Here is a 24,328-nt window from a genome sequence, read left to right as displayed (position 1 = left end):
AAGGTTACTAGGTAGTGTTTTGTTCCTCTCAGGCATAAGGGTTGTATCAATGGATCGTTCTTCCTATGAACAGGAAAGAGGAAAACATTACTTATTTGGCAGTACATGGACTGGAAAACACATAAGTGTGAAATATCCTGGTCATACAAAAAAAAATACTGTATAATGATTAATAAACAAAATGGTATATCATGTGTCCTGACACCTCTATAGATGTGTGTTGACATTCAAAGTTCATTGAACCCCATTGCTTATTTACAGTGGGCTGCAACATACAAATGTAATACGTATTTTTTGTGCATTGCTTGCCCCGAATTAAAAAAGATTGCACAGGACCTATTTTTTCAAGTATTGAGCAGTGTTAATTTTGGCAGCAAATTTCAATTTAGTTTTAGTCTTAGGGCTAAAATGGCATTTTAGTTTTAGTCCCATTTTAGTCTTCTGCCATTGTTTTAGTTTTAGTCGTATTTAGTCGACTAAATCTCCAGTACATTTTAGTCGACGAAAATCGAATGAGTTAAATTATAATGCATTAGTTAACATTTCTCTACAATTTCCAAACCCATTATATACTCCTGGGAAAAAAAATCGAATATGCTTTTATTTATGTTATTGGGGTATGAACATGCACTACAGAACAGTGTTCATTTTGAAGTCCTATTTTAATTTAGTTTTAGTCTTATGTCTCGTACACACGACTGTTTTTCATGACGAGAAAAATGCCATTTTTTTAATTGGTCGTGAAAAACGATTGTGTGTAGGCTCCAGAGCATTTTTCTCGACGAGAAAAATGGGCATTAAAAATTTAGGGCCAGATTCACAAAGGAGATAAGACGGAGTATCTCTCAGAGTATCTATGCGACTGATTCATAGAACCAGTTACGCATAGATATCCCTAAGATCCGACAGGTGTAATTGTTTTACACTGTCGGATCTTAGGATGCAGTACCGCGGCCGCCGCTGGGGGGAGTTTGCGACGTAAACCAGCGTCGGGTATGCAAATTAGGTGTTGCGGCGATCCACGATGGATTTTCGCGTTCGCTACGTCGCCGCTAGTCTAGTTTCCCGTCGCAAAGTTAGTCGTCGTTTTTGGTGCCTTAACTTTACACAGCAATCGTATTGCTGTATAAAGTATGGCCGTCTTTCCCGTGTCGAAATTTAAAAAATAACGTCGTTTGCGTAAGCCGTCCGGAAATACGGAATTACGCTACGTGCGTCGCCGTTCGAAAAAATGACGTCACTGCGCGCAAAGCACGGCGGGAATTCCGAAACGGAGCATGCGCAGTAGGTCCGGCGCGGGAGCGCGCCTAATTTAAATGGCACACGCCCATTTAAATTACGCGGGCTTACGCCGGAGTAGTTTTCATCGCAAGTGCTTTGTGAATCAGGCACTTGCGATGAAAACTTGCGGCGGTGTAACGTATCTACGATACGTTACGCCGCCGCACTTCTACCTGAATCTGGCCCTTAGAACTTGCTCTAGTTTTTCTTGTCGTTTTTCACGTCGTTTTTTCGAATCATGAAAAACGGTCGCGTGTAGGCTTTAACGACCGGGAAAAAAACCTGCATGCTCGAAAGCTATTTATTTTAGTTATGAGACGGGAAATTAGCATAATCAGCCCAAAGAGTGGCGCCATTCGATTGGAACTTTCCCTTTTATAGTACCGCCATGCGTGTTTTACGTCACCGCGCTTTGCTCGAGCATTTTTTATCACGATCGTGTGTATGCAAGGCAGGCTTGAGAGGAATCGCGTCAAGAAAAACGTTGTTTTTTTCCATGACCTGAATAACGTCTTTAGTCTTTTGAGTAAAATGCCATTTTAGTTTTAGTCGTATTTTAGTCATCTCAATTGTTTTAGTTTTAGTCGACTAAAATCGTATTCATTTAGTCGACTAAAATGTTTTAGTCGGCTAAATTAACACTAGTATTGAGGTACATTGACAGTCCATTTGAAACTAATAATCTACCTAAAGAAGCGTTAATCAATGCACAAAAGTGTGTGCATTGTGTTGCACGTCTTTGTGCGAATGGACCATTATTGTTATTTTTATATTTTATTTTTTTATTTTGTTTTTATTGAAAAAGCAAAAGGGTATTACACATGCATAACATGACAGAGTGCATATAGAAACTTTTTTTTTTCAATATCTTAACATGTTGATTTATTAAAGTGATTAGACAAAAATTGTAATGATAACAATGGTAACATTCACTTCTGGTAAGTATAATTTTATTTTATTTTTCCTAATTTTTTGTAGCCTTTTTGGCTTTTTTTTTTTTTTTTAGGGTGGATCTCCGCTTTAAGTATTAAAATACAATTTTATTTTCTGTGGCACGGTGAAAAAATGCCACTGGTTTATCCTGTAGCCAATTGGTAAGATCACTGTGCCTATATAAATATTGGAGTGTCAAAGCTCATTACCCATAACCTTGTGTGTGCGTAATAAAACCCATATTCTAACATAATATTGGCGTGCCTCTAACACATTGGCATGTACTGATTTAAGGCCACAAACTGGCCAGAGTTTGGAGACTATTTTGCTTACTTAAAGGGGTTGCAAATGTACAATTTTTTCCCCCCTAAATAGCTTCCTTTACCTTAGTGCCGTCCTCCTTCACTTACCTCATCCTTCCATTTTGCTGTGGAGTGTCGCCCCCTCCCTTGGACTACAGGAGAGTCAGGACGCCCACTAACACACAGCTCCTTTCTCTATCTGCAACATAGAGAGCGTCCTGACTTTCCTGTAGTCCAAGGGAGGGGGCGAGCATGACACTCCACACCAGGGAGAAAGCCTCGCATTACTGTGTGGAGTTACAGACAGAAGAACAGGAAGTGAGGATTTCTCAGAAGAAATAAGGACATTTAAAAACAAAATGGAAGGATGAGGTAAGTGAAGGAGGACTGCACTAAGGTAAAGGAAGCTATTTAGGATTTTTTTTTTTACCTTTACAACCCTTTAAGCTCCTTTAATAAAGTGTAATTGAAGGTAAAGATTTCGTTTTGGATAGTGGGGAGAGATTAGAACACTTGTCAGGTTTTTATTGCAGTCTGTGCCCCCATTGGGGAGATTCACCCTTTTTGTTCTGGTAACTTATCGCCAAGAGTGAAAATCTTACATTTTGTGTTTTCACCAGAATTAGAAACAAAGGGGAAATCTTCCAATTGGGACATTAGTTTGGTGACAACCAGCAATTTACTTTTCCTCTTTTGGCCATGGGACAGGAAGTGAAGGGATCTCCCCAATGGGACCCAGATGGCAAAAAGATATAACCCTCCCTTTTCTTAGCCACTTAACGCTGATATACGTCGGCAGAATGGCACGGCTGGGCACAGGCACGTACCTGTACGTTGCCTTTAAGAGCCATGGGTCACGCACGCGACCCGGTCCGAAGCGCCATGACCACGCCCGCAGGACCGAAAAAAGATTTTTTTTATATATATATATAATAAGGTCTTTCAGGATCCAGAAGTGGATCGTATTTACGGGAGGCAGGGTTGTTCTTGTGGTGTCCACAACACTGCCTGTGTGATGTGGCACTTCTGATTTGCTGTCCAGCAGCAAGGTCTTTCAGGATCCAGAAGTGGATACTATTAACATGAGGCAGGGTCCTTTTTGTGGTGTCCACAACACTGAATGTGTAATGTGGCACTTCTGATTGGCTGTCCAGCAGCAAGGTCTTTCAGGATCCAGAAGTGGATACTATTAACATGAGGCAGGGTCCTTTTTGTGGTGTCCACAACACTGCATGTGTAATGTGGCACTTCTGATTGGCTGTCCAGCAGCAAGGTCTTTCAGGATCCAGAAGTGGATACTATTTACAGGAGACAGGGTCCTTCTTGTGGTGCCCACAACACCGCCTGTGTGATGTGGCACTTCTACTTGGTTGTCCAGCAGCAAGGTTCTTTCAGGATCCTGAAGAGGATACTGCAGTGATAATATCAGCATTAGGGAACTGTCCAAGACCAGGTGGCAGGGGCACATCTGCAGTGCTGTTTTTGTCCCCCTCACTCAAACTGCACAGACAAAGGTCTGGGACTGCATATTTAGGCCAGTATATCTTTATTTACAAGGTAAGAAAATAAAAGTGCAGAATGGGTTAGAGGAAAGTGGAAGGAAGGTCATCATTTGCCTGGAGATGGGCTTTAAGGCAGTAGAATACAGTGACTAGTTTCCTCTTATTATGCCTTATGTGTTCTCCTCTACAAGTCTCTCTATATAATCACTGCACATTGGGAAGCTTTATAGTGTGGATTTATTCCTGCCTATTTGGCAGCTCATTGATAAGACACAGATTTATCCTGCAAACACTAATTACATCCTCCTCAATGTTTATTTTGTTTTGCTTGTTTTACAGAATAAAGCAATTACAGTGCGTGTAAGAAACTTGTCAGATACGGTCGTTGGCCTTGAATCATTTATCGGCTCAGAGAGGGAATCCAATCCATTATACAAAGACTATCATGGTGAGTTAATTTGTCTGCACATCCAGGAGATAGCTATGGTGCCTAAAGTGTACATGGAGTTCTGGTCACCTGTCCCTTTCTTGTGCTTGAACTGTGCTGTAGCATGTGTTCATGGAATTTACTATTGTGCCCTGAGTGATCATTCCTTCACTTAGGGCTCTGAACACATCCTCCAGATGGTAGCTCTTTCTGGAAGATACAACTGTGAGTACTCATCAACACAAGGTTCAGCTGTGAACATAAGTGAACCGTTATATACAGGGTACGAGGTGCATCCAGGGCTGAGCACAGTACGACATTGTGCATTCTAGGGGGGGGGGGGGGGGGCTAAGCTCAAACCTATCATCTGGATGCTGCACTGGGTGTTTTCTGCAGGGTGGATAAAAATAAATGGTTTTAAAAAATAAATCAGATTTTTTTGATTTGTATCAAATTTATTTTAATAAAATGCTTTTGGAGTAAAGAGCTATCTAAATATAGTTTTCTATTTAAGATACAATAAAATGTAGTTTATTCAGCAAGCAATGGAGCTTAGTTATGTAGCATTAGGGTGTATATTCTGCAATATTAAAATTTTTGGTAAACTCATTGACTGAATCCATGCTGAGATAACTTGCACTGCATTGATGCATTCACACAATTTCACAGTAACCATGAGATAAAACAAATAAAAAAAAAAAGGGGAATTTGGGACTTTAAGTGCTTTAATACAGGGCATTTTTGCCCCCTTCCTGCTCAGACCAATTTTTAGTTTTCAGCGCTGTCGCACTTTGAATGACAGTTGCGCGGTAATGCAACACTGTACCCAAAATGAAATCTTTGTTTTTTTTCCCCACAAATTGAGCTTTCGTTGGGTGGTATTTGATCGCCGTTTTTGTTTTTTTGCGCTATAAACAATAGAAGAGCGACAATTTAAAAAAAAAAACGCAATCATTTTTACTTTTTGATTTAATAAATATCACTTTAGAACGATACGTCATATTCTACATATTTTTGGTAAATAAAAATCGCAATAAGCGCTTATTGATTGGTTTACGCAAAAGTTATAGCATCTACAAAATTAAGGATAGATTTATAGAATTTTTATTTAATGAATTTTTTTACTAGTAATGGCGGCGATCTGCGATTTTTATTGTGACCGTGACATTGCGACGGACACTTTTGACACGTTTTTGGAACCATTCACATTTATACAGCGATTAGTGCTATAAAACTGCACTGATTACTGTGTAAATGTGACTGGCGCTGAATGGGTCAAATATGTTCCCTAGTGAGTGATTCTAACTTTAGGGGGGAGCGGACTCACAAGGGGAGGAGACCGATGTGTGTTCCTCTGTACTGGGAACACATATCGGTCTCCTCACCTCTGACAGGACGTGGATCTGTGTGTTTACACACACAGATCCAAGGTCCTGCTGTGATTGCAGGCAATCGCGGGTGCTAGGCGGACATCGCGGCCGCCAGGCACGCGCACTGGGTCCCAAGCGATGGCGCGTGCATTCCGGGGGCCCAGGACGTCATATGATGTCCACCCAGGATAGGAGATACCATCTGTGGATGTCATTTGACAATGGGGGATTAGGGAAGTGGTTAAACTTCCTTCATCTACATGTCGGAGTTCTTTCCTTTGATTAAAGAGCGAAAAGATACTTTGTTTCCACTTATTGACATGTTGTATTAAAACTTGGCAGACTGCCTGGATTTAGTTTTTTCAGCTGAGAGAACTCTCTGCACTTGTTAGAAAGATCGCAACATGCTGTTTTGAAGATCGGGAAGGGGAAAAGATTGCAATTTTGATTCTACACAATAAATCGTGCAGCTTTACTCTCCATGGACAGTGACAGACGGGCATATTGTATCTATGGGGTCAATATCTGGGAGAATTTATTTTGCATGTCTAACAGGTTGCTGGTTAGTTTCTCATTAATAAAGAACCCATCAATGCAATTATGAACTTCCTCAAAGGAAACATAAGGCAAAAAATCCTCATCCAAACTGGCACACAGATGTAGGCACTGTTTGGGTACTCTGACAGCCACGGTGCCAGCTGTCAGGATACAATAGGGTAGATTTTCCTTTCACACTGTTTAGCGTGGTTGTTGGAATAAAGTGATTTCTCTCGCTCATCCCACGGGGCTAAGCAAAAGAAATCTTGACATGTGTGGCCAGCTTTACCCATGTATGGTGAAGCATGAGGCTCTCTCCCCTACATATAGTTGTGTTTTTTTTACCCTATAAATTTATTATATTTGGTTATTTTAAAAAAACGTATTGTATTTTAGAAAATGGCAATATTTTACTCCCGAAAAACAGGACATTGGGATCACAAAGGCATTTCTTTCTATAATTACAAAATACGTTCACTGAGTAAATCTTGTTCACATTTCCTGACTGCTAATCATTAGAGATGTTTTCTTTTTTCCGCCTTCAGTAAAGTGCATTAAAGCACCAAAAAGGGAACATGGAATTTCCTTGCATGTTGTCAAATCAGATTAGCCAGGCAGGACTCAAGCAGACGCACATCTCAATAGGCTGGCTTTGGGGAATTCGTAGTCAGGGAAGGCTTGGCAATCATCTGACCAGCCAGTCGAAGTTGTCATGAAATCAATAGTTTTAAACTGGGAAGCTCGGCAGTCAGAGATTAGGGGGAAGTGGCTTTCTATGGCTGCTCATTTTTAAAAATTTATAGATTGATTATAAAAAAAAATCTGTTAAGTTCAAACTGTTAAGGATAGAAGACAGAAGATGTTGAGGTGTCTGGTGATCCGCCGTTCCTGGACAAGCAGTGTGTCTTAGACTTCTCAGAACTGAAAAATGCATCAGAAAGAATTATGAAAAATAGAACTAGGTACATTGAGTAGTATCATTTGTTTGCAAAGACATATGTTCCTGGTAGATTTCTATTGATAGAACTTGTAGGTAACGCCTCATTTACATAGACTATTTTCTTGTTTTACTTACCCAAACCAGACTTTAAATATTGTCAATAGGGATGAGTGTAGTGATTTTGGCTAAATAGATTTTCGGACACAATCCATTTTCTTTTCTTTTCTTTACAGGGTGCATTTCTTTCAGGTTTATTTTGAGTAGCTTATTTATTTTAACCACTTAAGACCCGGACCATTATGCAGGTAAAGGACCTGGCCCCTTTTTGTGATTCGGCACTGCGTCGCTTTAACTGACAATTGTGCGGCGTGGCTCCCAAACAAAATTGGCGTCCTTTTTTCCCCACAAATAGAGCTTTCTTTTGGTGGTATTTGATCACACCTATGGTTTTTATTTTTTGCACTATAAACAAAAATAGAGCGACAATTTTGAAAAAAAAAACAATATTTTTTACTTTTTGCTATAATAAATATCGCCCAAAAATATATAAAAGAAAAAAAAATTTCCCTCAGTTTAGGCTGATACGTATTCTACATATTTTTGGTAAAAAAAAAATCGCAATAAGCGTTTATTGATTGGTTTGTACAAAAGTTATAGCATTTACAAAATAGGGGATAGTTTTATGGCATTTTTATTAATATTTTTTTTTTTTTTACTAGTTATGGCGGCAATCAGTGATTTTTTACGTGACTGCGACATTATGGCGGACGCATCGGACACATTTTTGGGACCATTGTCATTTTCACAGGGAAAAGTGCTATACAAATGCACTGATTACTGTGAAAATTACACTGGCAGTGAAGGGGTTAACCAGGAGGGGGCGCTGTAGGGGCTATGTGTGCCCTAAGGGAGTGCTCTTACTGTGGGGGGGTGTGGCTGTGCGTGTGACGTCACTGATCGTCGTTCCCTAACACAGGGAACAGACAATCAGTGACAGCCACACTAGGAAGCACGGGGAGAGGTTTGTTTACACTTACCTCTCCCTGTTCTTCCTCTCTGTGACCCAATTGTGGGACACCGGCGGCAATCGGGTCTGCCGTTCCCACGGGGACGGTCACGGAGGATAAAACCGGATCGCGCGCTGCGCGACCCACGGCTGGGCTCTTGTACATGTACGCCCTTGTGCCCAGCCATGCCATTTTGTCGATGTATATCGTTGTGCGGTGGTTAATAATGTTCTTTGTATTTTTTTTTTATACAAGATTTTTTCTTTTAAAAAAGCAAAACAAGACTAACGAGGGGCCGTTTTGGCATAACGACAGATCCAGAATAGTTGAAAGTATACTGTTGTGTTTTTTTCTCAATTTTCAGCCTAGTGATGTTATATGGCATGCTACTTCTTTCATATGAATGTATAGAAAGGGTCAGTCAACTCCAAAATGATGTCGATGAAAACCCCTGTGTGCTACCACAACCTAACCTTAAAACCAACAAAATGAAATCAAACACAAAAAAACCTCTGAGCTGCAGCAAACAAACAATAGGATTAATTTACTAAAACTGGAGAGTGCAAAATGTGGTGCAGCTCTGTATAGAAACCAACCAGCTTCCATTTTTTTTTGTCAAAGCTAAATTGGTTAAGCTGAGCTTTAATAAAACCTGGAGAATGCAAAAATCTGGTGGAGCTGTGCATGGTAGCCAATACGCTTCTAACTTCAGCTTGTCCAATTAAGCTTTGATGAAAAAAATGGAAGCTAATTGGTTTCTATGCAGAGCTGCACCAGATTATCAACCCCAATGTGTTTTTACACCAAAAATAAGAAATCTCAAAAGAGTGTTGCGCTGCTCCAATCAATAAATAACAATACCCAAATATAAAAATATTACCTTATATCATAACATGAAATACCATACCGTTGTGCTTAAAAGTTTACATACCCTGACAGAATTTATAATTTCTTGGCCATTTTTCAGAGAATTTGAATGATAACACAAGAACTTTTCTTTTACTCATAATTAGTGTTTGGCTGAAGCCATTTATTATCATTCAACCGTGTTTACTCTCTTTAAATCATAATGGCAAAAGAAATTACCCAAATGACCCTGATCAAAAGTTTACATTCCCCAGATCCTAATACCGTGTATTGCCCCCTTTAACATCAATGACAGCTTGAATTCTTTTGTGGTATTTGTGGATGAGACTCTTTATCGTCTCAGATGGTAAAGCTGCCCATTCCCCTTGGCAAAAACCCTCCAGTTCCTGTAAATTATTGGGCTGTCTTGCATGAACTGCACGTTTGAGATCTCCCCAGAGTGGCTCGATGATATTGAGGTCAGGAGACTGAGATGGCCACTCCAGAACCTTCACTTTATTCTGTTGTAGCCAATGACAGGTGGACTTGGCTTTGTGTTTTGGATCATTGTCATGTTGGAATGTCCAAGTACATCCCATGCGCAGCTTCCTGGCTGATGAATGCAAATGTTCCTCCAGTATTTTTTGATAACATACTGCATTCATCTTGCCAACAATTTGACCAAATTTCCTGTGCCTTTTGTAGCTCACACATCCCCAAAAAATCAGCGATCCACCTCCATACCTTTCTTTATAGGCCTTGTTGACTCCTCTACAAATGTAACGTTTATGGTTGTGGCCAAAAAGCTCAATTTTGGTCTCATCTCTCCAAATGACTTTGTGCCAGAAGGTTTGAGGCTTGTCTCTGTGCTGTTTGGCGTATTGTAAGTGGGATCATTTGTGGCATTTGTGTAGTAATGGCTTTCTTCTGGCGACTCGACCATGCAGCCCAACTTTCTTCAAGTGCCTCCTTATTGTAAATCTTAAAACACCCACACCACATGTTTTCAGAGAGTTCTGTATTTCACCTGAAGTTATTTCTGGGTTTTTCTTTGAATCCCGGACAATTTTCCTGGCAGTTGTGGCTGAAATTTTAGTTGGTCTACCTGACCGTGGTTTGGTTTCAACATAACCTTTATTTTTCCACCTCTTGATTAGAGTTTGAACACTGCTGATTGGCATTCTCAATTCATTGGATATCTTTTTATATCCCTTTCCTGTTTTATACAGTTCAACTACCTTTTCCCGCAGATCCTTTGACAATTCTTTTCTTTCCCCATGACTCAGAATCCAGAAACGTCCGTGCAGCACTGGATGAAAAATGCAAGGGTCTGTCGGGAGTCCTGAAACACATTGACCTTTTATACACACACACTATTTACAAGGAAACGGATCACTGGTGAGGATGGTTACCTTTAAAAGCCATTCAAACCCGTTTGTGTTAACTTGTGTGCATGTTATCAGGCCAAAATCACCAGGGTATGTAAACTTTGATCAGGGTCATTTGGGTAGTTTCTGTTGCCATTATGATTTAAAAAGAGCAAACACAGTTAAATGATAATAAATGGCTTCAGCCAAACACTAACCATGAGTGAAAGAAATGTTTTTGTGTTATTATTCATATTCTCTGAAAAAAGGCCAAGAAATCATAAATTCTGCCAGGGTATGTAAACTTATGAGCACAACTGTATAAACAATGATGTTTTCGTTTTGGATCAAGGTTAGCTGTTTGAAACTCTCATAGTAAGTACAACTGTAGGGTCTGTTTACCCGAGTTTCCAGCACCTCCTACCTTCTGTGGCCCCTGTGATTTGCTTTATCTAATGGGGATTTGCCTTCTGTCTAAATGTGCAGGAGGTGCAGCATAAGGTAGCCCTTACACTGATCTTTTTTTTTTTTACTAGTGGGTTTGAGGTGGATGGGTGAATCCTTCATGCTGTGGTATTGTATTCTGATGGCCGGGAAAAATCTAATCTATAGATCAACTTGTGTACAACCATCCTGATCATATGTGGACTGAAATTCGGGGAGTCCCTGCTGAACCAGACACATTTCAGTCCATGTATGGACAAGTTAACAAGTGAGATTCCACAGCATGGGTGGGGGGCAGAGCCTGGGTCCCTGCTGCAGGGCCCTATTAAAAAACTATAAACCAGTTGGTGATTGACCAGCTTCTCTTTCAATGTTTTGAAATAGAGAATTGTGTTTTCCGCAGACATGCCTTTCAAAGGCAACAAAATCACAAAAGTTTTTGTAAACCTTTTCAATTAATTTATGTTATTTGTCCTTTTATATCTGTTAAATATGCTATTTATTATGAATCCATTCACACTATGCGGTGCGGAAAACTTGTGCGATTTTGAACAGGAATCGCAGCGCATTCCTGTTCAAATCACATGCTATTCTTCAGCAGTGCAATTTGAGACATTATTCTGTATGACTGAAAACACACAGAATCTGCCTTAAAAATGTGTAGGAACCTTTTTTGGGCCACACCAGAATCTTATCGCATGGATGTTCACACCTATGCAATCTGATTCTGCAAATCGCACTGCATTTTGCAAACCAATTTTGGGGTGTCTTTAACATACAAATCTGCAGCGGTTCACATGAACAGGGTGTGATTTGGATGTGGTGTGAAATCCACACAGAATTCGATTTTTTATTTTTTTATCTGTTAGATAAGTGCCAAAAATATCCTTAAAGGGGTTGTAAACCTTCCCGTTTTGATAGTTACAGAAATCCCCCCCCCCCCCCCGTTTACTTATCTAAGCCTTCGAAAGTCCTGCATCGAGAACACGCTTGATCTCGGCCCGTTCTTCTCATCTCTTAATCATTGGATATATTGATGGCAGTCGAATCCAATGATACAGGGGGTGGGGCAGAGTCCAGCATTCATGTCTATGGACGCAAATGCTGGACTCGGGAGCGCGCCTGCAAGGTAACCTCCTTGGGAATGCGCTTCCCAGAAGGGGTTAGCTGATGCGGGGAGGAGACAAGACAGCCGCCAAGGTACCCCAGAAGACTTGGATCAGGGCCACTCTGTGCAAAACGAGCTGCACAGCAGTATGACATGTTTGTTTTTTGTTTTTTTAAATGTTGAAAATGTTGAACCCTTACAATCACTTTAAGGCCTCATGTACACTGCTGCTGGTAAATAGACGTTTAGGAGCAGTTTGGCATTTTTTTCAACTGCTCCTTAACTCTCCTCTGTTATATTATCAGTACATGTACACTGGTTCATTTATAGTCCTTTCTAGGCAGTTGAGTTTAGAGGCTTTTTCTGGAACCCCAAAAAAATGCATTCAGAAGCTGTGTTTAGAGGCATTTCAATCGGCAAACGTGGCTAAACGCGATAACTCGCATTTAGCAGCGTTTCATTTACAGACGGTTTTTCAATTAAACAAAAAAATTAATTTTTCAAACGCTTCTAGATGCAAACGCGGCATAAACACAGCTAAACGGACGCTTTTAGGTGGCGGTTTCTAGCTGTCAAGTTAAATCGCTCAGGAGAGGTTGAACAACGTCCAATGTACATGCAGCTTAATGCCGAGTTCAGACAATTGGATATTCCGAAAACAAATGTTCGATGGGAGCTTGTTGTCGGAAATTCCAACAAAAAATGTCCAATGGAGCCTACACACAGTCGGAATTTCCGGACGTTTTATGTCGGCATTTCTGACAACAAAAATTTGAGAGCTTGTCCTCAAATTTTCCGACAACAAAATCCATTCTCATAAAGACCAATAAGAAGGCATGGGGAAAAAAACGTTTGCATATACAGGTACTCCTCATTTAACGTTGTTCCAGGGAATAGCCGATTGCCTCTTGGGGAGGGGGGGGGTCAGGAAGGATTTTTTATTCCCTGCTGTAGCAAATTGGATCATGCTTTGCTGGGGTTTTTCGCCTTTTTCTGGCTCAACTGTGGGTATAGGATTGGGTATATGGGATTGTCTGATATTATTTTGTATTTATTTTTATGGTTGAACTTAATGGACTTGTGTCTTTTTTCAACCTGACTAACTATGTAACGACTTACCTGTTTAACTACTTCAGCCCTGGAAAGATTTATCCACTTCCTGACCAGGCCGTTTGTTTGATACGGCACTGCATTACTTTAACTGACAATTGCGCAGTCGTGCGACACTGTACCCAAACTAAATTGATGTCCTTTTTCTCTTACAAATAGAGCTTTCTTTTGGTGGTATTTGATCACCTCTGCGATTTTTAATTTTTGTGCTAATATAAAAATATTCACACTAAAATGCCATAAACAAAAAAAAAAAAAAAACGAATGTCAAAAAAACGCAGTGCAGATAATGTCCCTGAGGTGCAAGCTGGATGGATGGCTGTGTGCACAGTGATCAGGGTGAAGGTGCTGGTGCTAGTAGTCAATCTCTGGTATGGAGTGCTACCGATAGGTGGTTGCTGGTTCTCCGTGCAACATATGGGTATAGGTGTCCCCTTACCTTACCGCTGTAAGGTAACAGCGTATGAGTGTGTCTTTCAATCGCCTGGTGGCTCCTGACGTCTCAGTCTCTGCTGATATGTATCTTTACTTTGGCATCAAAGTCTCCTTTAAGTGTCCCTGGTGTATCTGTATCAGATAGCCTCACATTGGGGCATGGGGGGATGTAAAGAGGGATGCTCGATAGTGTAGTATTTAAAACATTTATTGGATTTCTTTATTGGAGATGGGTAGCAGCTTGTTGCTCCTGGTAGCGATTTGTCTCCATAACAATTTTTGCAATAATCTCATCAGTCAAAAAGAGTTCGAGGTATGCCAAGGGCTTGTCATCCTCAACATCCACTTTTATCCCAGGTGCTCCTGTAAATGGAAATCTTGGGGGCGCTACGTGCTCCGTACCGCAATCAATCGAGCACCAAATCCGCACATCGCTAGGCACAGTCGCAAGATCAATCGCTTTCTACATCCGATGACGAACTTCCCCACGAGTCGCTATCACTCAACTCCTCTGCAAGCAATTCTGTATCACTGTTTTCCAGCAGGTCATATACCATTTTTGAGGTGGTGCTTTTTTTTTATGCCTTGGTCCCTCTCTAGTTTTCAGACACAAAGTACAGTAAAACTGCAGGCAAGGGCACTGAAGAAAGCACTGGGGGGCAATATAAGGTCAATTTATTTTGTATTGTAATCCAACAGGATTACATTGTATCGGGCCTCCCTGCGCTCGTGGGGAGGGGAATCGGGAAGATCCGGCCGCCATATACTGCGGAAATACATTGCGGGATCCCGGGGACAAGTTAAGTAATCTCTTCCAGGATCCAGCAATGCAATCCCAAGTGTGGCTCGGGGTTACCGCTAATGGCACTGAAATTCCACCCAGAGTCACACTCTGGAATACCTATAGGCAGGTTAAATGCCACAGGAAATGTATTTTTATATGTATATATATATATATATATATATATATATATATATATATATATATATATATACACACACTCTATATACAGTGTGTGTGTTTTTTTTTTTTTTTATACTTGTACCAGCCCTGAGATCCACGTACTCCTGTCTTCTCTATCATACCATAGCCAGGGTAGTGGTATCACTATTGGAGCTTCATGTGTTAATCCATCTGATTGGATAATGAATTGGTATCAACACACTACTGAAGTCCTCTCTGTGGTCCCCTCCTTTGTAAGCTGCCTAAAGTCCTACACCTATAGTCCTCTTAGTCCTTAGTCCAGGGTTTTGTTGGAAAGATAATAAGGTTTTAGGCATTTTTTTAGAACTATTTTAAAAACAATTAATTATGTTTTCATGAATATGTTCATCTGTACTTTAACCTTCAAAATACAAATGACACAAAAACAGAGCTGACCCTTTTGTGTTCATTAGTATTATCTCCTACAGTTATGCCGCCTCAAAAACACAAAGGCGTTGGGTATCGGGGGATCCTCTGACACATATGTGGAGGCACTCCAGAGTGCTTTTATTGGCTGGCTCATCAGCCCACTGTGCATTCATCCCTCAAACAAAATACAATATGGCTACCAGTGAGGCCTTTATTCTGTGTCCTGTGGAAGCCGCAGAAATTTGACTCTTTGCCAATCTCCAGATTTGGCATTGCCGGTTCAGTTAATGTGTGAAAGTAAATAAATGAAAGCTCATGCTGAATGAAGAGGGAAGGAGGGGGTGGAAGACTTAAAAGTCAAGACAGATTGGGCTTTTTCAGGGATTCAGCCACCCCTTCACTTTATATTTCTGTATTTGCCAGTAAACTGAGGATGACTATGTCAGATTAACCCTTATCATGCATGTAGATATTTCAAAATCAAATTGCAATTGAGGCGGAAAATGGAATGAAAGGAAGCCATATGGTTTTTAATCATGATAATTTTGGTACAGTTAATTTGGAGGCATCAGTACAGACATCAAGAAATGTCATATTGGAAAGAAAGCTGAAAAACAATAAATGACCTGGAAAAAAATAATATAGCAAACCTGAAAAGGCAACTTAAAATCTAGTGTTATCTTGAAAGTGTAATCGCATAACTCGAAACCTATGTTATATAGATATATATATATATCTATATAAATATAGATATATACGTATAGCCCAATTTTTTATTTATTTTTTGGATAGAGTAGAGAACGGTTAAACCCCTATCAGGATATTTCTTGCTGTCTGTGTTGGAATAGGAACCTGTTGCTGTCTTAACCACTTAAAGCTGATCTCCACCCTAAAGTGAAGTCGCGCTGATCGGCACCCTCCCCCCTCCGGTGTCACATTTGACACCTTTCAGGGGGGAGGGGGGTGCAGATACCTGTCTAATGACAGGTATTTGCACCCACTTACGGCCACACGTCACAGGCAAAAGACGGGTTTTTTCTGACATCCCGTTCGTCCCCCGTTGTGTGCTGGGAACACTCGGCTCCCAGCACACAGCGGGAGCCAATCCGCGGGCGCAGCGCGACTCGCGCATGTGCCGTAGGGAACCGGGCAGTGAAGCCAGGGCACTTCACTTCCTGGTTCCCTCACCGTGGATGGAGGGGGAGCAGCAGGGTGACGAGCGATCGCTCGTCCTCTGCTACGGACGCCGCTGGACTCCAGGACAGGTAAGTGTCCTAATATTAAAAGTCAGCAGCTGCAGTATTTGTAGCTGCTGGCTTTTAATAATTTTTTTTGAGCGGACATCCGCTTTAAGCCAGAGCACTTTTTGCGATTCGGCACTGCGTCCCTTTACTGACAATTGCGCGGTCATGAGGCATGGTTCCCAAACAAAATTTACCAATTTTCCTGCAAATAGAGCAATTGATCACCTTTACGGTTTTTATGTTTTGCGCTATAAACAAAAATAGAGCGACAATTTTGAAAAGAAAAGCAATATTTTGTACTTTTTGCTATACTAACTATCCCCAGTTTTTTTTTAAAAAGCAATTTTTTTTTTCAGCTTAGGCCGATCTGTATTCTTCTATATATTTTTGATAAAATAAAGCGTATATTGATTGGTTTGCCAAAAGTTATAGCGTCTACGAAATAGGGGATAGTTTTATGGCATTTTTATTATTATTTATTTTACTAGTAATAGCGGCGATCTGCAATTTTTATCGTGACTGTTTTTTGTGGCGGACACATCGGACACTTTTGACACATGTTTGGGACCATTGTCATTTTTACAGCCACCAGTGCTATAATAATGCACTGATTACTGTGAAAATGACACTGGCAGTGAAGGTGTTAACCACTAGGTGGTGCTGAAGGGGTTAAGTGTGTCCTAGGGAGTGATTCTAACTGTTCGGGGGAGCAGCTACCATTGACACGTCACTGATCACTTTTCTCGATCACAGGGAACAGTAGATCACTGACGTGTCACTAGGCAGAACAGGGGAATCCCTTGTTTACAACAGATCACTTTTATTGGCAGACGGGTCACTTTTATTGGCGGAGGGAGAGGGCTCCCCCTCCCGCCGCTCTCCGGTGCCCTCCACCGCTTACCTGAGCCGTTGGTAGCGGTCGGATCCTTCTTCCTGCTTGGTATGGAGACGAGTGAGGGGGAAGACGGCCCGCCCGTCTCCATATCATTGCAGGGCGGAAGTGACATCAAAACTTTACTTCCGCCCAATGCTCTTAAAGAGACTTTTTTTTATTTTTTTCAAAATGACATTAAATTTATTTGTATTGCATTTTAGTGTAAATTTGAGATCTGAGGTCTTTTTGACCCCAGATCTCATATTTAAGAGGTCCTGTCATGCTTTTTATATATTACAAGAGATGTTTGCATTCCTTTTAATAGGAATAAAAGTGACAATTAAAAAATAAAAAGAACAGCGTAAAAATTAAAAATAAAAGGTTAAATAAATAAGATTTTTTTTTTTAAAGCGCCCCGTCCTGCCGAGCTCGCGTGCAGAAGGGAACGCATATGTGAGTAGCGCCCACATATCAAACCACACATCGTTGGAGCGAGAGCATTAATTCTAGCCCTAGACCTCCTCTGCAACTCAAAACTTTTAACCTGTAGAGTTTTTTTTAACATCACCTATGGAGATTTTTAAGGGTAAATGTGCGGGTGCAATTTGGAAGCATGACATGTGTATCAATTTACTCGGCCTAACATCATCTGTCACAATATAAAAAAAAACTTTACTGTTGTCATATTTTTATATTTAAAAAAGTGCGATTGTAAGACAGCTGCGCAAATACGGTATGACAAAAAGTATTGCAACAACTGCTATTTTATTCTCTAGGGTGTTAGAAAATATATATATTTAATGTTTTGGGGTTCTAAGTAATATTCTATAAAAAAAAAACACAAACCGTTTTTAACTTGTAAACACCAAATCTCAGAGGTTCGGTCTTAAGTGGTTAAAGGGGTTGTAAAGGAAAACATTTTTTTCCCTAAATAGCTCCCTTTACCTTAGTGTAGTCCTCCTTCACTTACCTCATCCTTCCATTTTGCTTTTAAATGTCCTTATTTCTTCTGAGAAATCCTCACTTCCTGTTCTTCTGTCTGTAACTCCACACAGTAATGCAAGGCTTTCTCCCTGGTGTGGAGAAAGCCTCTTGAGGGGGGAGGGGGCGAACAGGAGTGTCAGGATGCCCACTAACACACAGCTCCTTTCTCTATCTGCAAAGTAAAGAGTGTCCTGACTTGCCTGCTCGCCCCCTTCCCCCTCAAGAGGCTTTCTCCATACCAGGGAGAAAACCTTGCATTACTGTGTGGAGTTACAGACAGAAGAACAGGAAGTGAGGATTTCTCAGAAGAAATAAGGACATTTAAAAGCAAAATGGAAGGATGAGGTAAGTGAAGGAGGACTGCACTAAGGTAAGGGAAGCTATTTAGGGGGGAAAAAAACAAAGCATATCCCTCTATAGCAGTGATTGCGAACCTTGGCACCCCAGATGTTTTTTTGAAAGGTGTTTATTTATAAGTTTTGCAGGTAGACATGGAATCCACATTATAATGCAAAAAAGAGTACATGAAAAGAGGGGGGGGGGAATCAAATCATTTTATTATTTAATCCCCTGCTAATTTTGTATGTTTGCCCACTGACAAAGAAATGGCCAGTCTATAATTTTAATGGTAGGTTTATTTTAACCACTTAAGGACCGCTGCACAACGATATACATCGACAGAATGGCACGGCTGGGCACAGGGACGTATATATATGTCCCCTTTAAAAGCCCAACCATGGGTCATGAGAGCACCCCCGGCGGCGTGCTCGCTGCTGCGGGACCCGTGGACCCGATCACGGCCGGTGTCCTGCGATCGGTCACAGGAGCTGAAGAACGGAGAGAGGTGTGTGTAAACACAACTTCCCCGTTCTGTGTGGCAGTGACACTGGTCATCTGTTCCTTTAAAGGGAGTGCTCCTAATCTCCTAAAGCTTGTTACCTGTATAAAAGACACCTGTCCACAGAAGCAATCAATCAGATTCCAATCTCCCCACCATGGCCAAGACCATAAAGCTGTCCAAGAATGTCAGGGACAAGAGACCTACACAAGGCTGGAATGGGCTACAAGGCCATCGCGAAGCAGCTTGGTGAGAGGGTGACAACAGTTGGTGCGATTATTTGCACATGGATAAACACAAGATAACTGTCAATCTCCCTCGGTCTGGAGCTCCATGCAAGGTCTCACCTTGTGGAGTTTCAATGATCATGAGAATGGCGAGGAATCAGCCCAGAACTACATGGGAGAATCTTGTCAATGATTTCAAGGCAGCTGGGACCATAGTCACCAAGAAAACAATTGGTAACACACTACGCCGTGAAGGACTGAAATCCTGCAGCACCCGCAAGGTCCCCCTGCTCAAGAAAGCACATGTACAGGCCCATCTAAAGTTTGCTAATGAACGTCTGAATGATTCAGAGGAGAACTGGGTGAAAGTGTTGTGGTCAGATGAGACCAAAATCAAGCTTTTTGGCATCAACTCAACTTGCCATGTTTGGAGGAGGTGGAATGACCCCAAGAACACCATCCCCACCCTCAAACATGGAGGTGGAAACATTATGCTTTGGGTGTGTTTTTCTGCTAAAGGGACAAGACAACTTCACCGCATCAAAGGGACGATAGACAGGGCCATGTACTGTCAAATTTCGGGTGAGAGCCTCCTCTCAGCCAGGGCATTGAAAATGGTTTGTGGCTGGGTACACACACAGATCCCCATTCTGTAACGAGTAATCGCGGGTACACGGCGGTCATCACGACCGCCGGACACTTGCATCAGCTCCGGGGACACGTGTGCGCCGCCGGAGGCGTCTTAAAGAGCCGACGTACAGCTATGATGGCTCGCGCAGGGGAGCCAGCCTGCCACAGTATAACTGCGTCGGCTGGTCCGGAAGCAGTTAAAAGTATTCAGATTCACAGCTAGCTTAAAAGTGAAGTACGGCCTAATGTTTTTTGATCAAACTCCTTTTGTTGGTCACAGGAGTGCACTTACTTTTGTTCTCCTGTGACCCAGAGTAAGCTAATAGTAGGCTATTGCTCGCTATCAGTTTACATAGCAGAGCCACTCCAGGCTCCAGGAGGATTCTGACAATATTGTCGGGATCCTCCAGACTGCCCGATTGACAGCTGTCTCCAGCTCTGTGCCCGGCTGAGAGCCAGAACCAGCTGTGCCTGCCACTCCCTTGCCCGACGCTCCAGTAAGTGCTGGGTGAGAAGACCAAAAGCTGAGTGTTCTGCGATCTTAGAGCCAATGTGGGACAGCTGCAGCATCACACAGATGCTGCAGCATGGAGGGGAGTATGTGTTTTTTTTTTCATATTTCTCCTGTAATTTGGGCCATGCTTGGTTCCTTACATGGTGTACTGTGATATAAATATATGCAACATTTTTGCCTTATATTCTTCAGCTGTACATCTCACCATTCAAATAGAACTGTGTTCATGAAGTGGATTTTCTAAGTGGGCAGATTGCAGTACCTGTTTTGTCCTGAAGCTGCGCTGTAGAAAATATCAATTTATCACAGGAAGAATGGGCCTCGCTGTGTTGGTGTATGGGGGGATGTCTCAGCTAAAGGGGTTATTTTAGAATCAAACCTGGCAAAGAAAATGTTAGGATTTTTATATTAACTAGTAAATATTTGGCCAGCTCGTTTTAATCTGCTAAATATCTAAACATGTACGTTTTAATAGTACTTGTGTATGCTTGATAGTTAAATTGTCAGCTGAGAGGGTTAACTTGTGTCCACCGTGAATGCTGAAAGGCATGAATGGCAAACGGTTCCAATTCAGGGCGGCGCTCGCAGTTTGCATAAATTACTGCTTTTATTATGGTTACAAATACTGTAGTCCCATGGTAACCTTGGTGAGGCTCAAATTCTCCTCTATACTCTGGCTGCAGCCACAGAAATGGGTCATTTTTGTAGACTTAGGCAGCCAGTTGAATTTTAATAAAAGATTTTTATTTTTTAGTTCATATTTGCATTTAACTTTACTAAAACCACAGTTGGTTCAGTTACACCTACAAGTATGCTATATATTGTATGCTGATACTTGTCGGGCTCATGTTTCTTATTCCTGCAACCTTTTACCTCGTTATTTTCTTTTTTTTTTTTTATTTGCTTATATAAAATTCCCTCACTTTCCGGTTCAAGTATTCCATGAATATTAAAATTTAAAAACGGTTGTAGTTTGTTTAAAATGACCCACGTTTATTAATGCCAGCATTTTCTTTTGTTAAAAATAACACTGCTAGTATCATTTAGGTATCATTTCCATATGTTAGAAATTTTTTCTTGTCAGGAGTTTTGAATTTTAGATTTAACTATCAAGCCATAATATTAATTTTAATGTTTAAACACATAAAAACAACAATGGAAGCAAATAATATTTTTTAAATTATAATAAAAAAATGATAATATTAATAATTAAGCACTAATATATATGGTCAGAATTTGATCTCAATAATTAAATGTGATATCCAAGTTCTTTCCCTATTGTGATTTTTATTTATTTTTTAAATCTCCACGCTACTATAATTAAATGCCCAATATACATTGTATAGAAGTTGCTTCTTCCTTAAAACAGGATGGCTACAGCCGTTTCGCAGTTATCAGCCGTCGAAAATTACCCCTGGGTTGTTTAAGAAATTATTTTCGGCAGCACAAAAAGCCATCCAGCGTCCTTGTCAGAAAGGATCAGCATAAATTTCCGCTGACAGAATGCCAGGCTGGCAGTCTACCTATGGCATTTGAAACCCTGTATACAAGAACAGAACCCTGACACACACTTCTTTCCTGTTGAAATTTTTTTTTAGAGACGGAAATGGGATTTTGGTCCCCCGTCCTTCCGACCGTTTAAGTTTCTAAAAATATCAATTTCTCACACCAGAAACAAGCTTAGCAACAAGGTGTAAAATTAAATAGCCTTCATTAGAATTGCACTGAGTATCAGTAACCCATAAATCGCGTTGTGTTGGCTGCTTATTGGTGCAGCTAATAAAATAAAGCTCAGTCCAAGAGAGCCGTAGGCAGCTTGCAAGACGATAGCGGGATTTGCTTACTGTAAATACAAGAAGAAAATCGCACACAAATCTGCCGTGGCTTTGACAAGTATTAAGATCCCTCTTTACATCTGTACCAAAGTGCAATTAGCTTTCCGTGCACTAGGACTGCTCTATCTTATTCTGCTTCATTACTTGAGCATAATCACCCAGCTTGCTTGAGTGGTCGCACAAGCAAGCTCGAGTCTAAATAGATAAAAGGGAGTGAATGTGTTCAAATATACGAAGACTGCCTTTTAAGTCTTTAATTTATTCATCTCCAAGACAGATTTTTTTTTCTAATGTTGTTTCTCCTTTTTTTTTTGTCCCCCCCCCCCCCAATCTTCTTTTCTGTTCCCCTGCAGGTTTGCTGTATGTCCACAAGATTCCTCGACTTAATAGTTTGATTTGTGATGAAACAGACACCAAAGACCTGGCTTTTAAGTTAAAGAGAAAGCTTTTCTCTATTGAGGTAAGGTTTTAAGCTGATTTTGGTGGGAATTGGCCCAAAATATGGACAATAGCTCAAAATTCTTTGTGAATGGGCAACATTTATAACAGCAATGCAAATGTATTGGGCAGCATATGATGACCTTTTTTGTAAATGAATGTTGGGGGATCTTCATTTAGTGGTGGCGGTTTTCATGAACATTGAAGTTTTATCTCTTGTATTTTGCATTGATTCTACAGGCATTTGCAAAGTTTTCATACATGCTTTGTAAGAATATTTAGATTAACACCTACCTTGCCTCTTCTTTTGAAAGAGAATTATTGTGGGTATTGGGCATATCATATGATTTATATTTTATGGCTTCTGGGAAAAAAGGAGAATTTAAAGTGTTTGTTACCCTAAAGAATAACATATCTTGTTCCCTTAAAGCAGTGTTTCTCAATTCCAGTCCTCAGGGCCCCCCCCCCCCCAACAGGTCAGGTTTTCAGGATTTCCATTATTTTGCACAGGTGATTTGATCAGTTTCACTGCCTTAGTAATCACCACAGCCTTTTCATCTGAGGGAAATCCTGAAAACCTGACCTGTTGGGGGGGCCTGAGGACTGGAATTGAGAAACACTGCCTTAAAGCATGAATAACAGCACAGTGCTTGTACTGTGTAATTTGGCCCCTTCTATCACCTAAAAAAAACCTGTCTTATCCTGCCTAACTATAACCTCCTCCTGTAAACAGACCACGGTTTATCATGGCTGCTTAGCCCTGACACCATGGTCCGTTTACGTGCCCCAGTCATCCGCAGCCCTGCTCTGTGGTCCCCCCCCCCGCCTGTCTGTTGTGGGTCAGTGCCTGCCCCCCCGTCTTTCTGCTATCATAACTACAATAAAAACATCTCATCCCCTCTGTAACATAACATCATGTGCTCTGTGTTATATAAAAATAAAAAGCTGCCCGTTTGTATCTATATCGGAGCATCTCCCGCGCTCACCTAACTCGTCGGCTCTCTCCTCCCTGGCTGGCGTCAGCAGGAGTGCTCGGCCCCTCCCGCTATAGCGGTCAGCCTGACAGAGGAGAGAGCCAAGGAGTCATGTGAGCATCGGGAGATGCTCTAATATAGGTACAAATTGGCAGCTTTTTTATATAAAACAGATACTGGGGCACATAAAAATGTTATGTTATGAGGATGGGGTAGTTTTATTATAGTGACTTTAAATGCTTGACAATGGTATCACAGCTTCCTCCCATTTTTTCTCCCACCTTTACCCTAGCCTGATTTCTCTCTTCTTGATATTTTTGGAGAGTGTTTACAGGTCATCTATCTTGGCTTCCTGTGATGGTGTGTAGTTTTTCTTTTGTGATAAAGTTACCAACTTGTTATACTTCCACTGAAATATACAGTAGCTTACTACATGGTAAAACCTTGACAGAAGCATGAACCTAAAATAGTTAAAAGTGAGGGCATTTGTTGGCACTTAGAAGTGTTTAGTAGTGGTTTTCGACACAGAATGCTGCATGCTTTGAATGATAGAGCAGCCCTTGCCTCTAATACATATCTGGAGTCCCGGGGGCGAAAGTCCAGTCACAGGACCTCTGCCTTCAGTGGTGGGCGGTCCTGAATACTACTAAGGACAGTACAACGTAATAAGGTAACCCCATTCTCTGCAGCATTCTACTGTAAACCCAGTGCTGCCTGAAGGCATACCCCTGGGGGAGGTTCCTTGACATCCTGGGCTCACGATGAACTGGTTTGAATAATAATGGGTGTCCTTCAACCTGAAAGAGG

At 41.1% G+C, this 24,328-nt stretch overlaps 1 protein-coding gene and 1 non-coding gene across 3 annotated transcripts in view; both read left to right on the top strand.

Annotated features, from left to right (window-relative positions):
• The window catches only part of ELP4 (elongator acetyltransferase complex subunit 4), a 372,514-nt gene that overhangs the window by 213,599 nt on the left and 134,587 nt on the right, over nucleotides 1-24,328 (top strand). For both annotated transcript variants that reach the window (XM_040328325.1, XM_040328324.1), the window contains exons 8-9: nucleotides 4,358-4,466; nucleotides 22,463-22,569. In XM_040328325.1, the coding sequence (XP_040184259.1) occupies nucleotides 4,358-4,466; nucleotides 22,463-22,569 (216 nt within the window). The remainder of the gene's footprint in view (nucleotides 1-4,357; nucleotides 4,467-22,462; nucleotides 22,570-24,328) is intronic.
• Nucleotides 2,335-2,467, top strand: LOC120918141. The gene has a single exon (XR_005744349.1). It is a non-coding gene; the product is annotated as a small nucleolar RNA ACA64 (small nucleolar RNA).

Source organism: Rana temporaria, chromosome 11 (assembly GCF_905171775.1).
Source record: "Rana temporaria chromosome 11, aRanTem1.1, whole genome shotgun sequence".
Taxonomy (NCBI): domain Eukaryota; kingdom Metazoa; phylum Chordata; class Amphibia; order Anura; family Ranidae; genus Rana; species Rana temporaria.
The sequence above is the reverse complement of the archived record's forward strand: the minus strand, read 5'-3'. Positions and strand labels throughout refer to the sequence as shown.